The sequence below is a fragment of the Malaclemys terrapin genome, chromosome 16 (genome assembly GCF_027887155.1).
Source record: "Malaclemys terrapin pileata isolate rMalTer1 chromosome 16, rMalTer1.hap1, whole genome shotgun sequence".
Classification (NCBI taxonomy): domain Eukaryota; kingdom Metazoa; phylum Chordata; order Testudines; family Emydidae; genus Malaclemys; species Malaclemys terrapin.
In genome coordinates, this window is record NC_071520.1 from 15701435 (window position 1) to 15713584 (window position 12150).

At 41.7% G+C, this 12150-nt stretch overlaps 1 protein-coding gene across 1 annotated transcript in view; it reads left to right on the top strand.

The window, feature by feature from the left end:
- Positions 1–3510: 3510 nt before the first annotated feature.
- Positions 3511–12150, top strand: part of MAPK1 (mitogen-activated protein kinase 1) — a 46484-nt gene continuing 37844 nt past the window's right edge. Inside the window, exon 1 of the mRNA XM_054006107.1 lies at positions 3511–3851. Within this exon, the coding sequence (XP_053862082.1) occupies positions 3709–3851 (143 nt within the window). The 5' untranslated portion in view covers positions 3511–3708. The remainder of the gene's footprint in view (positions 3852–12150) is intronic.

Genomic DNA, 12150 nt, shown 5'->3' on the forward strand with positions numbered 1-12150 from the left:
ATAATTAAATGCTGGGAAAACAGTGTTTGATTTTTGTTTTCAGTTGGCTAGACTGAGTCAAGTTGCACATTGATATTCACTGAATTACTGTATGAGAAGACAGGCTAGCTATGGGGATTGGCTATATAGAGGACCTGAGTCTCATCTACACTTAGGCCATTTTACACTGTCCTCGTGGTGTAAAGTGGCCTCAGTGTAAACGGAAGTCAGACCCTGGGGTTTCAGCTCTAGATTACCAGTTTAAAGCAAGCCTAGTTGAGTAGTCTCTAGAAGTTGTTAGCATCTGATGCTCTTTAAGAGTCTAAGGATAGGTCCCAGTGGACCAGTGTTCACATCTAATGTAGTTAAGATTTAGATCACATTCATCACCATGGTATCTGAGTGCCTTACAAGTTAAAATATATCTTTTTGAAATACTTCGCATTTCTCTCCCTCCACACCCACACACAGATTTGGGGCTTTTTAAAATTACCAGGGGAAGGCGATGTGAAATGTACGATATTTGCATTTCGTTCTGAAGGTGTGGAGGTTCCTGCTCATTCTGATGTGCTCCCGAAGTACCACACTCTTAGACAAACTCTGTCCCATTGGCTCCCATGGAACTAAAACCTCCTTCACAGTGATGGCAGGCTTAGGAGAGATGGCTACGGTTCTGAATGAGCACAGAGATTAAACTACCTTTCCGTGCTTCCAGGCACATATGCATGTTGTTGTTCAAGCTGCACCTGTTCTGTGGCTAAGCAGACAATTTCAATCTCCAGGGCTCACAGGTACTTTCAATAGTACTGCACTGAACACAAAGTGAGCTGTTAAAATGCACGTGTCACACAGGACAAAGTTAAGGCTTTCCAGACCCAGCTTCTAGGATAAACCCATCCATATGAGCTGTGACATGGATATGGGGGAAAAGTTAGTCCAAACCATAGCATGTTTAACTTCACCATTATAATTATTAACCTTTTCCTAGTGTCTTTTTAAAAAAATACAGCATCTTTGTATGGCTTTACGGTTCTTAATGGTACTTTTGCAGCATATTATTGCATCTGTTCAGGGAGGTATTTTTCCTACTTCCACACACCAATGGAGATTTTGCCATAAGTACCCCCTTTAAACATCTGAGCCCACAAAGATTTAGGCATGTACTTAACTTAAAGCACATGAATAGGCCCACTGACTTCATGGGACTATCCATGTGCTTAAAGCACATATGTAAGTCTTTGCAGGGTCATGGCCTTCATGAAAGGAAAGACCCAATATGAACTATTAGGTAATGAAAATAAATATACACATGAAATGCTAATTATCCCATTTATATATATTGGCCTAGACATGCATATGGTCCAGGCTGACCATAGTTGCACCCTGTCAGGGGGCATGGCTGTCGTTCCACAACTTATTGCTCTGCCTTATTGGTATCGTTTTTGATCTGACAAATCCTAGGGAAGGGGGAAATATATTAGATATACACTAGTTTTTAATCAAATTTTGCATTAAAACTGCAATTACTGGTTGTGTGTTAGATTTTTCCATAAGCATTTGTTTTACACTTGCCAATGACAGATTTATTTATGTATATATTCAGAACTGTAAGCATAATTTTGTTTTTTAAAGCTGTTAAGGGAACATTTTAAATCTTATTTTTATTTACTGAAACATTCACATTTACAGATGTCTAACATTTCTGAGAAAAGTAATGCTGGGTTTCTGAAGGGAAAAAATAGTGTGAAAAACAAAGAGTTTTAGATATAAGGAAAAATAACTCATACAAAGCAATGTTAACTGTTCCACTTAAATACACGTACAATAAACCATATGGCTGAATGAGTATTAAACACAGGCTTTTCATCATTAGATTATTCCAGTCACACAAAATGTTTCTCACTGTACTAAGCTGACTGGAGGATTGTATTGCATCTGAAACCGGGACACCTGCTGTGCATTCTGGCATGGAAGGCGATCCACTAGATTGCTGCTGGGGTAGCAGAGTACGTACAGTTGCAACAGGGATATTCTTTTCCTCTTGACAGCTATTCAAACAGGGAGCTGAATGTTTTGCTTTACGATGAAGTGGCATGGCACGTTAGAATCCAAAGGTTCCGCAGCAGTTGAGAGAGGCTGTGGCCGCTGAGAATAACTGTTGGTTTGGGGGAGCTGATACTGGCTAGTCGGAATGAAAGTTGGTTTGGGGCAATTGGTAACAGAAGGGTTGGACTTGGTATATGCAATGGCATGACGATTTAGGCAGTGGTGGGAGAGAGACAGAATTATAAAACAAGTGCAGTGGCAGAAGCAGGGAGTCCCTTGAGGTGGAGAGGAGAGAGACAGCAATAGACAGGGCAGGAATGCCAATAGGAAGCCAGGCAAAGTGGGTCAGAAACACTATCTCAAAGACTATGTAACCAGCTGAGTCTGTGGTAAAGATGAGACTCCAACTCGCCCATGTGCTGGCAAGCCCTGGCTGAAGGGACGCAGGGGTGGGGAGCGGGTCTGGGCATCAATTATTTGGTTTTCGGGTTTGTATTAAAATGTATGGAAAATAGGGAAGATGTATTGTGGAGCTGAAGTCAGAGGGCCCATGCTCCCTGAAGGGACTGTTAATAATAGGACACCAGGTTACATGGGTGGAGTTGGGCTGGAAGCAACTTGGACAGAGCAGTGCACAGAGTTCCATGTGTTCAGCTTACCCTGCATTCAGCTTCACTCTTTGCAAATGAAACCTGGTGGCAGCACTGAAGCTGTGAGTTCTCCGAAGTGCCGCAGCTGGCTGCGTGAGCCAAGGAACTCGATTTGAAGTTCCCCAGAAACCTGGATTTTGCAGACACACGGGTAGCCCAGTGGTACTCCTGATGGACAGACCTGGCCATGCAGGAGGATAACAACAACAGTCAAGTATAACTATTATCATACCTTACTGGGGAACTGGGTCCTCTGATGGTATCTGATGGTGAGGACCCAACCACATCAGCCACACCATCAAGGGCTCATTCACCTGCATATCCACTAATGTGATATATGCCATCATGTGCCAGCAATGCCCCTCTGCCATGTACATTGGCCAAACCAGACAGTCCCTCCGCAAAAGAATAAATGGACACAAATCGGCCATCAGGAATGGTAACATACAAGAAGCATGTCAAGGATTGGCCAACGGAAGGCCCTGTGTGAGATGCACCATCCTGGACACCGTACTCCCTGACAAGGGACCCCAATTTGCCTCAGAAGAATTCAAGGCCCCAACGTGCTGGGGCGGCCCCTCTGGAGATGCAGCCCAGGGGCACGGAGAAGGCGCGCTGAAGGTGGCGCCCCAGAGCAGCGCAGGCACCGGCCCATTGGCAGGCTGTCCTCGGTCACCTGACGCCTAATGGTGCTCTGCAGCAGCGCTTTCCAAGCGCAGCAGGCACACCGGCCACGTGACCTGTCCGGCCCCGCCCCTCTGTGCTGCTGCGGCTCTGAAGTTACCGCAGTCCCCTTAGCCCCGCCCCTCCTGTCCTTCTCGCGCCTGGTTTCCTCGCTCCTCCTCCTGCTGTGTGCGCGAGCCCTCCTCCCCCTCCCGTCTGTGCGCGCGCGCCCCCCTCAGCCTCTGCCTCCTCACAGCAGCGGCGAGCGGGCCTGGGACCGGGCGGCAGCGGGTCCCTCTGAGCGCAGCGGCCGCGCGGGCACCGGAGGCGACCACATCCCCCTTCCATAGCGGTTCCCGGCACGGAGAACATGGCGGCGGTCTCGGGGGCCGGGGCTGCGGGCGGCTCGGCCAACGCCGGGGGTCCGGAGATGGTGCGGGGCCAGGTGTTCGATGTGGGGCCCCGCTACATCAACCTCTCCTACATCGGGGAGGGGGCCTACGGCATGGTCTGGTGAGTACCGGCCGGGGAGCCGCGCCGAGCCGCGCCGCGCCGGGGCAGCGCCCTACCCCGCCCGCCGAGCCTGGCCCGCAATAGCCTCTCCCGGGGGCTGGGGAACAGCCCGCGGCCCCAGCCTCCTGGCGCTCCCGCAGGGGCCGGGGCTTAAGCATCTCTGCCTCCGGCTCCCCTTCCCTGCCTGCTGCTGCCTCTGCTCCGATTGCTGCCCCTGCCCCGTCTCCTGCCGCTTCCCCTGCCCTCCTCTGCCGCCTAGCCCCAGTCGCTGCCCCTTCCTTCTCCAGTCCTGATTCAAGGCTTGGCTATTCTTTTCCGTTTACTGTCTGTTGGGTTGGTTTAACTTTTTTTTTTTCTCTCATTCTTGGTGGTGTGTGATATGTGTTCAAAATGGAAAAGGTAACCAAAATCCTGACTCTGACTGATTATAAGCGCTAGGGCTCACCTTGTATGCCCCAAGACCACACTGGGTAAACAAAAAAAGAGACTCTGTATGTAGGAATTATTACCCCCAATTCTCTCTTCTTTGGTTGTGATTTGCCACCCCTCCCCTCCAGTAATGGCAAGTCACTTTGTCTAGCCTAGTAAATCTCTCATATTGGTGAAATTTTTCTTTGTTGAAACTGTTTTGTATCACAGAGACTTCCAGTGAAACCCATTAAAACACAAACATGTATGCAATGTGAATGTGTGCGCTCAACTATTTGACATTGTCTGTCTTAATCAGGCTATAAGAATGATGGGAAATGCACAGATGTATCTGAGCAAGTTAAGGTGTTTATCTCCTACTAGTGTAGTGAGATTGCCTTGCTCTGTGACCTTGCTTAAATCATTTATCCTATTTGTCTGTCTTTCCATCTGTAAAATGGATTAAAGAAATTTACCCCCTGAATTGATTTCAAGTCTGCAAATGAAACAGGATAACTTTCCTCCAAACCCTATGCTGATTTTCCTTCGGAATGCACTTTGTCTTTCTATGACATTTCATTTTTAAAAGACAAGGTATGTTTTGAAATAAATTTGGTTTATCACGTTTAGTTATATATTTGTTCAAAACATTTTTTTTACAGCTATAACCTTTAATTCAGGGTTGAATTATGCTGACTTTTGATGGCTCCATGAGAGGCAGTCACCTTGTACTCCAGAATTTAAGCTTTCATTTAGGCCTGGATTCACCAAGGAGCTAATCATATGCTTAAGTGCTTTTACTGGATTGTGACATTAGCCCTTTTAGATGTGGTGATAACTCTCAAAATGTGATTTGAGGTCCTGTTTATACTTGTACCAATTTTTTGTACAAATTATTTGTACCAGTGCAGCTACACTGATGTAAATCATCAAGGTGGATGCACTGTACAGATTTTTAATGAGGTTTGTGTTAGTGCAGAGTACCTCAGAAACCAGAATAAGCCTCACCAGTGCAAGCCTAGTTATACACCTCTTCAGCACATCTACACTGAGGGGTTTGCACCAGTGTAGCTGCACTAGTACAAATACCCTTGGTGTAGATAGACTTGACATATGTCTGAGGTTGAAGATAGCCTGAAATAGTACTTCTAAAAGGCGTATACTGCCCCATTTATCTAAGTGGGAATGGTGACATTTAATTTAGCTTCAAATTTATCTATTTCACTACTGATCAAAGGCTGGAAGAAATGTTACAAAGGGTACGCAGTCTACTGGTAATAATGTCCTATTTTGGCTTCACAGGTGAATGGGGGTGTGGTTTGTGGACAGGACTAGGGAGCATATCACTATTTTCCCCCCTCAACTTGGTCTCTGGTTAGTGGCTTGAGATAAAACTATAAGTTTTCCATTTCACCTCAAACAATGTCTGTATAAGGTAGCCTTTTTATCTTAAAACTCAACACATTAATAATTTTATCTACAATTAATGACAGGTGTTTTTGGACTAAAATAAAAATGTTAAACCCTACTGATCCAAAGGCACTATGGTTTGTTGAGCTGCTGTATTCCCCTTATGGAGTTAAGAAGTTAAAGCATTCACTGTATCAGGTATTAATTTCTTAATTGCTGTTGTTCAATACAGTCTCAAGTGTGAAAGGACACGAAACAAACATAAATTTGTATTGCATATTTGATAAGGAAAGTGTTGGATTGCATGTGTCCTAGTGAGATGTCATAGCAACTAATGTTTGTTAGCATGTAGGACACAAACTACTATGATTACATAAGATTACTTACAAGCAACTAGAAGTATATTCATTATGCAGATTGACACTTGATGTTTCATGCTTTGCTTGGCAAGCTGTGTGTGCAATTGTTACAGTGTGGAGGCATTTTCATGGGGGTAGGGAGAAGATGTCTTTTGCAAGCTTCAGAAGTAGATTTACTAATTTTAGCTCATTGAAAAAATTATAAAGCTATGGTACTAAAGTTTTGTGACTCTAGACTAAGTTAATATATAACATTTGAGAGATCATATACATCAGTATATAGTGTCATGGCTTCATAATGCGGAAATGTAAAGGACTGGAGAGTTGTGAAAGCTACCTGGTGTGTTTTTCATAACCTCTCTTATTATATTTGTAAATTATCCAAGCTGTGAGTTCAATTAAACCAGCACTCTCTCATGGCCCACGTTAGTCTCTTATTTGATCCTGTAGCAAAGTTAAATTGAAGCAACAGTCACTTTAACCTTCCATGACAAGACAGTGATATTGTAAACAGATGACTATGACTTCACAGCTGGGTCAAGCAGAGAGTTGAGTATGTTCGGAAGCAAAGCCTTAATCAATAAAAATCTGAAACAATAGTTAAGGAAAGAAAGGAAAATACTGGTCAAGTAAGTTGCTTGTATAAATGTTCTCACGTTCAAACTTTCTCTACTATGAAAAACTCTAGAGATAATAGTTAAATTCTTTCCTTTAACTCAGTCATCCATAGCCAGGTCAGGATTTTGAGTAAAAACAGAGTTATTAGAGCTATATGTCAAATAATATTTTATTGAAAAAGCACACCTATATTTTAGAGAGTAAAGGAGGATAAATTATGTATTGATTTGAGGGGTAATTTTAGAGGAACCTGTGTCTTAATCTTATGCCCCTAAATTTAAACTCTGTAATTTTCAAAGGTTATATTTTTGCCAACATAACACATTCTGTTCCAATTGTCTCCAAGGGCTAGATTCTGTCCTTTTGCCTGTTTGATTCATGTTCAGATTGTGCTATCGGAGAACAGGACCGGAGCTTGACTGGCTCAGCCTGAGCATAGGGGAAATGTTTACCGAAGGATGGTTCTCCTTCCCAACAGTCAACCAGGGAAGTCAAGAGGGGAAGAAAGCTGAAAACTAGTCCAGTTACAGCTCCCTGATTCTCTGCCCTGATCCTGGCACAGGTTACAGGAGACTAGGGGCTGCCTCACTCATGCCTGCTGGCTGTGGTCCCTGAGGGGCTGACTATAAACTACTTGGAGATAACTAGAAACACTCCCACCGCTCCCCCACTGTGGCTCCATGGGGTTTGCTCTCCTTCCTCTGCGTAGTCCTCCATGCTGAGGGAATACTCAGCAGGAAAACTTGCAGGAGTTTTCTGTTCCCTTTGTGCCACCTACGTAGCACACAGGATAGAAGGTGTATCCTAAACAATTGATTGTGGCCCCTTGACTGTTCTGAGATTAGTTTGACCCTCTGGCTGAACAGGATGGACATCATCTGTCACTCTACAGACACTGTCTTATGTCTAAGGCTATGTCTTACAGCAGCACAGCTGCGCTGCTGTAAGGTCTTCTGTGTAGCCACTCTGTGCCGGTGGGAGAGAGCTCTCCCGCCAGCATAATTAAACCACCTCTAATGAACGGCGGTGGCTATGTCAGGTGGGAGACAGAAGCACAAAAGTGCTAGTGTAGACAGAGCCTAAGTTGACTTAAAGCTTCACTCAGTCATAAAAGGAAAAATATACTAGTATCAATCCATTTTCATCTTTTTAGAGAAAATACTTCTAATATAAATCTTAGAAAGTGGGCTCTCTCTAATCTTAAATCCCTTTATGAATCAACTTCTTCAAGAAAGAGGATAGATGTTTTAAATTAAATGTATAACAATTCTTCACATAAAATTTCCCAGTGGGTCAATTCTAGTGGGATTAATAGGAAACATTTGTTCTAAACTGAGATTGTTGATAATAATTACTTCTCAACTAGAATAGCTATGTTTTAAACATTCAACTTAATAGTTGTTCCAACAGTTTATATGGTACTTAGACTATATGGTATCAGCGACTCAAAGATATACATAGCAGTTGCAATCACAACATGCTGTTCCCAAGCTATTTGAACCAACAGATATGGGATTTGGTCATTCTTTTAAATATTTATCTTTTATTCTCAATTACAAATATTTATATTTTAACTGACATAAAATATTTGTGGTTGTGACAATACTTCATGCACACAGATGCTGGGGTAAATTTTGATGAGATGTAGAGGGCTTCCAAAAAACAAAACACACAACCCTACACGCATTGCCACTAAACATTCCTTTCCAAAAATTAAAAAAAAGTTAAACATTCAGTTAAATGATTATCTTGTCAGTTCCCATTGACAAAGTGGATAATGTGTAGTTCATATTCAGAAATTAAAAAAAGATACATTACAGTGATCTGTCTTCACCAGAGTGTCTAGGTGCTTGCAAAATCAGGGCCTATGTGGGTAACAGTGAAACATTATAAATTTGACAATCATTTGTATAAACTAGGAAAGATTTTCAGTAAAACTTTCATTTTCAGTAAACTTAGGTAAAAAGAGTCAGACAAAAGTGTGACTTACATTGACAGTGTCCCTTTATTAAAATTTAAAAGGACTATTAACTGGGGTTGTTTTTTGTTTAAGATGAAGGGAATGAGGGAAAAATGGACATAAAACACTTCCATGTATGTTAATTGAACTAATTAATGGTAACAATCATGAGTATGTATGACTAATATACTCAAGGTTGTTTGAGAGTTACAGTCCTGAGAATTTATTGTATAGAATTTTAGTTAATTGTTGCACTTTGGTGATTTGCACACTGTATTCGTTTGCAATATTATCTTTGATTTTGGACCTTTTAGATATGAAACAGCAAAAAACAAATCAAACAAGAAAATTGAAGTGGTACTCTGTTCTTACAGACCATTTCAAGAGCAGTAGAGTATAACATTTACCAGTATGTGCCATTCTAGAAATATGAGGACAAATTCTGTTGTCCCTGGAGTTCCCTCAGCTTGGCAGGGAAGCAGGCAAAGTTTCTACGAGAACTACTGTCCTCTCTCCCTTGTGTTGCAGCAGATGGACAGTGGGGAGCTGCTAAGGTAGGTGTAGCAGGGAAGGGACAGTAGCTATCTTTATCCACCCCAGCACTCTCTATCCATATCAGTGCTGCCCCCTAATACTGCAGGAGAGGTGGTGGAAAGTAGCACCCCCTTCCACCTGTCCACAGTAAGAGAACAGTTCAAGCTCTTGAGTTTAAAAGTCAGGAGTGCAGCTCAGGGAATATATTCTTGTTTCATAATCAAATATACATTTTCTGAATACACTTGCCCATGAGGGCCACCGGCTATCCTGCTGCTGTAGACAATTGTGCCTTTTTCAAGGTGAGGAAGTGAAGCTTGTATAGAAAGAATTCATACCTCCTACTTATTTGAGTAGGAGTATAATTTTAATGTCAATTGGAAAATAGCGTCTTATCAATTTAGCACATAATGACACTTGTATACTGGTGCGCGGTCTCGGATTCTTCGACTGTGCTTTGTTGCAACTAGAATTCATTGATTATTTTCATAAAATTCTTTGTCACTACATCTTGCGGGTCAGCATTAAAGTTGGATGTTGCTGTCTTTAATTAGAAAATACTTGTTATTGAATATTGTCATTGAAAGGTGTCTTTATATCAAACATATTTGAATGGAGGGTATCTAAAATAACTTATCTAAAAAGATTGTGCTAGTAAATGGTTATAGTGCTATTTATAGCAGCATTGTTCCTTCTAAGCTACTCAGTTAAAGAAAATGGAGAAACAAGATTTTTGTTAGAGAATAAAACTTTTTTTTTTTAAACTCACATCAACTCAAACTTGAACTATACCTGAAATGTAGTAGATGGCCGTTACAGTCCCAGGCAATTTCAACTTAGAATTTATATGAAAGCCACCAGTGAGTAGTAGTAGTCTATTGTTTTATTTGTCAAGAATGGAAGTTTATTATTTGTTTTACCACAATCATTATTGGTGTTTCATTGCTCTCAGTGCTGTATAAATACAGAGTGAAAAGTAAACCCTCTTCCAAAGAGGTTGCCATCTAAATAGACCAGATTCCACCCCAAAGAGAGTAACTGATAGTCAAACAAAACTTAGGTAACATATAACGGATACAGAACTTGTTGGTTATATTTCACACACCCTTTTCTTCTGTAGCTTATTTTGAAGGAGAAATTGAAACTTTTATTGTGAATTCCATTTTTACTCTTCCACTGTGGCCCTTCTATTTGTTGTCCTCCTGTACCATTATTACCTCTGTCTTCCTCTTATAGCTGGCAATGCACTAATTACCTTTGCCCAAGTGAGCATTGTGTAGTATTTTTTTATATCAGTGAGCTGCCTTATGGGTCAGCCAACAAAGAGCACTTTGCAAGATGTGGCCCACACACCCTTGTTCCCAATTCCTGACTTTTCTTAAGCAAAGACATGCTGTCATTTGTTTCTCCAGTATCACAGCAAGCCAAAGATGTTGAATCAAATGCTTTTTGGTTTCTGCAGTTCTGTGATATTTATTTTTCTGGTTATTTTAAAAATCAATTTCAGTGCAAGTTTTTTTGTTAACTATTGATAGGTAACTTTCTCAGTATATACTTGATCTTTTTTACATTCCATGGTCCAATTTGCAAGCATTTTGTCTTTTTGCTTATCAAGTCATACAGCAAGTCATACACATTAACATATGTACTTAATGGATATTGCTGATAGTAGAACTAAAATTGGAAGATGTTTGCTGGTGCAGGTTGTATTTTAAAGACAGAATCCAACATGTATGTTGTAGACAGCTTTGTAAAAACCTAGCCGTTGTGTAGTTTGGGTATTAGTATTTGCTATTTCTGAAATACCATTATAGTTCTGGGCACAGCTTGAGTTTTAGATTTAAAAAATAAAAAACCTCCCAAAAGACTATGTCAGGTATGCTACCTTGCATTCCCATATAATCTACAGTAAGCTTGGGAAAACCTAGCCAGTAGGTCAAATGGGAGGAGAGTGCAGAAACTACACCTGGTGGAAAAATTAGATGCATGTATCTATCACCTTCTTCTAAATGAGGTCAAGTTCAGGCTCAGGTGTATCTTTTACTGGACTGAATCCCAGGGTCAAGTGCTTTCTATTGAGAATTACCTGCCTCCAGATCTTGTTTGATAGAGCAACAGAGGGTCCTGTGGCACCTTTGAGACTAACAGAAGTTAGTCTCTGTTAGTCTCAAAGGTGCCACAGGACCCTCTGTTGCTTTTTACAGATTCAGACTAACATGGCTACCCCTCTGATGTTTGATAGAGGTGAAACTTACAACTAAAGTGGTGTAGTCATTGTGGCTAGATATAGGAAAGATTAAGGTTTGTAGATGTTGTTGTAGAAGATGGTAATGTGCTCTGTTAGCTGAAACTTCTGAGTGATAGTCAAGATTATCTCTGGGTTCATTGCAGTATTCTGGCCTAAAGATAATGGGCGTGAAAGAATGTGTGAATACAACATCTGACAGTAGAGTATGTTTTGGGGGTTTGGGCTGATATTTAGTGTGTTTTAGTCACTGCATATGTTTACAGTCTAGTAGCAGCCAGGAATCTCTCTCTAAGATACAGCTACTCTCAGTAGTAGGTAGGGCCGTATTTAAGAGAATAGTCATGGACCCTTAAATTCTCAAAATGCTTCCTCTTCTGCTCAGCTTCACTTCTATTATCCAAGGTGAGCATAAGCCAACTGTCTTTCATTCAGGTTTCTATCTCTGACATCCAAAGAGCAAGGGAACCGCTTAGTGTGGTTGAGGTGAAAAGAAGATATAGAGCTGAGCCATCAGCATATTGATCCTCTTACATCTCTCAAGCTCTAGTTATATACAGGTTTCAGAGTAGCAGCCGTAGTCTCTAAGGTGTCACAAGTACTCCTGTTCTTTCTCTTAGTTATATACAAGCATTGTAGAAAGGAGGTTTCAAGACTGATTCTTGAGGTACATCATAACTTTCAGCCTTCAGGCAGGAAGGCCAGTTTTCCGCTCAGCAGTCGCTGGTATGAATGGAACAACTTTTAAAGCTGTTCTGTCCTTTG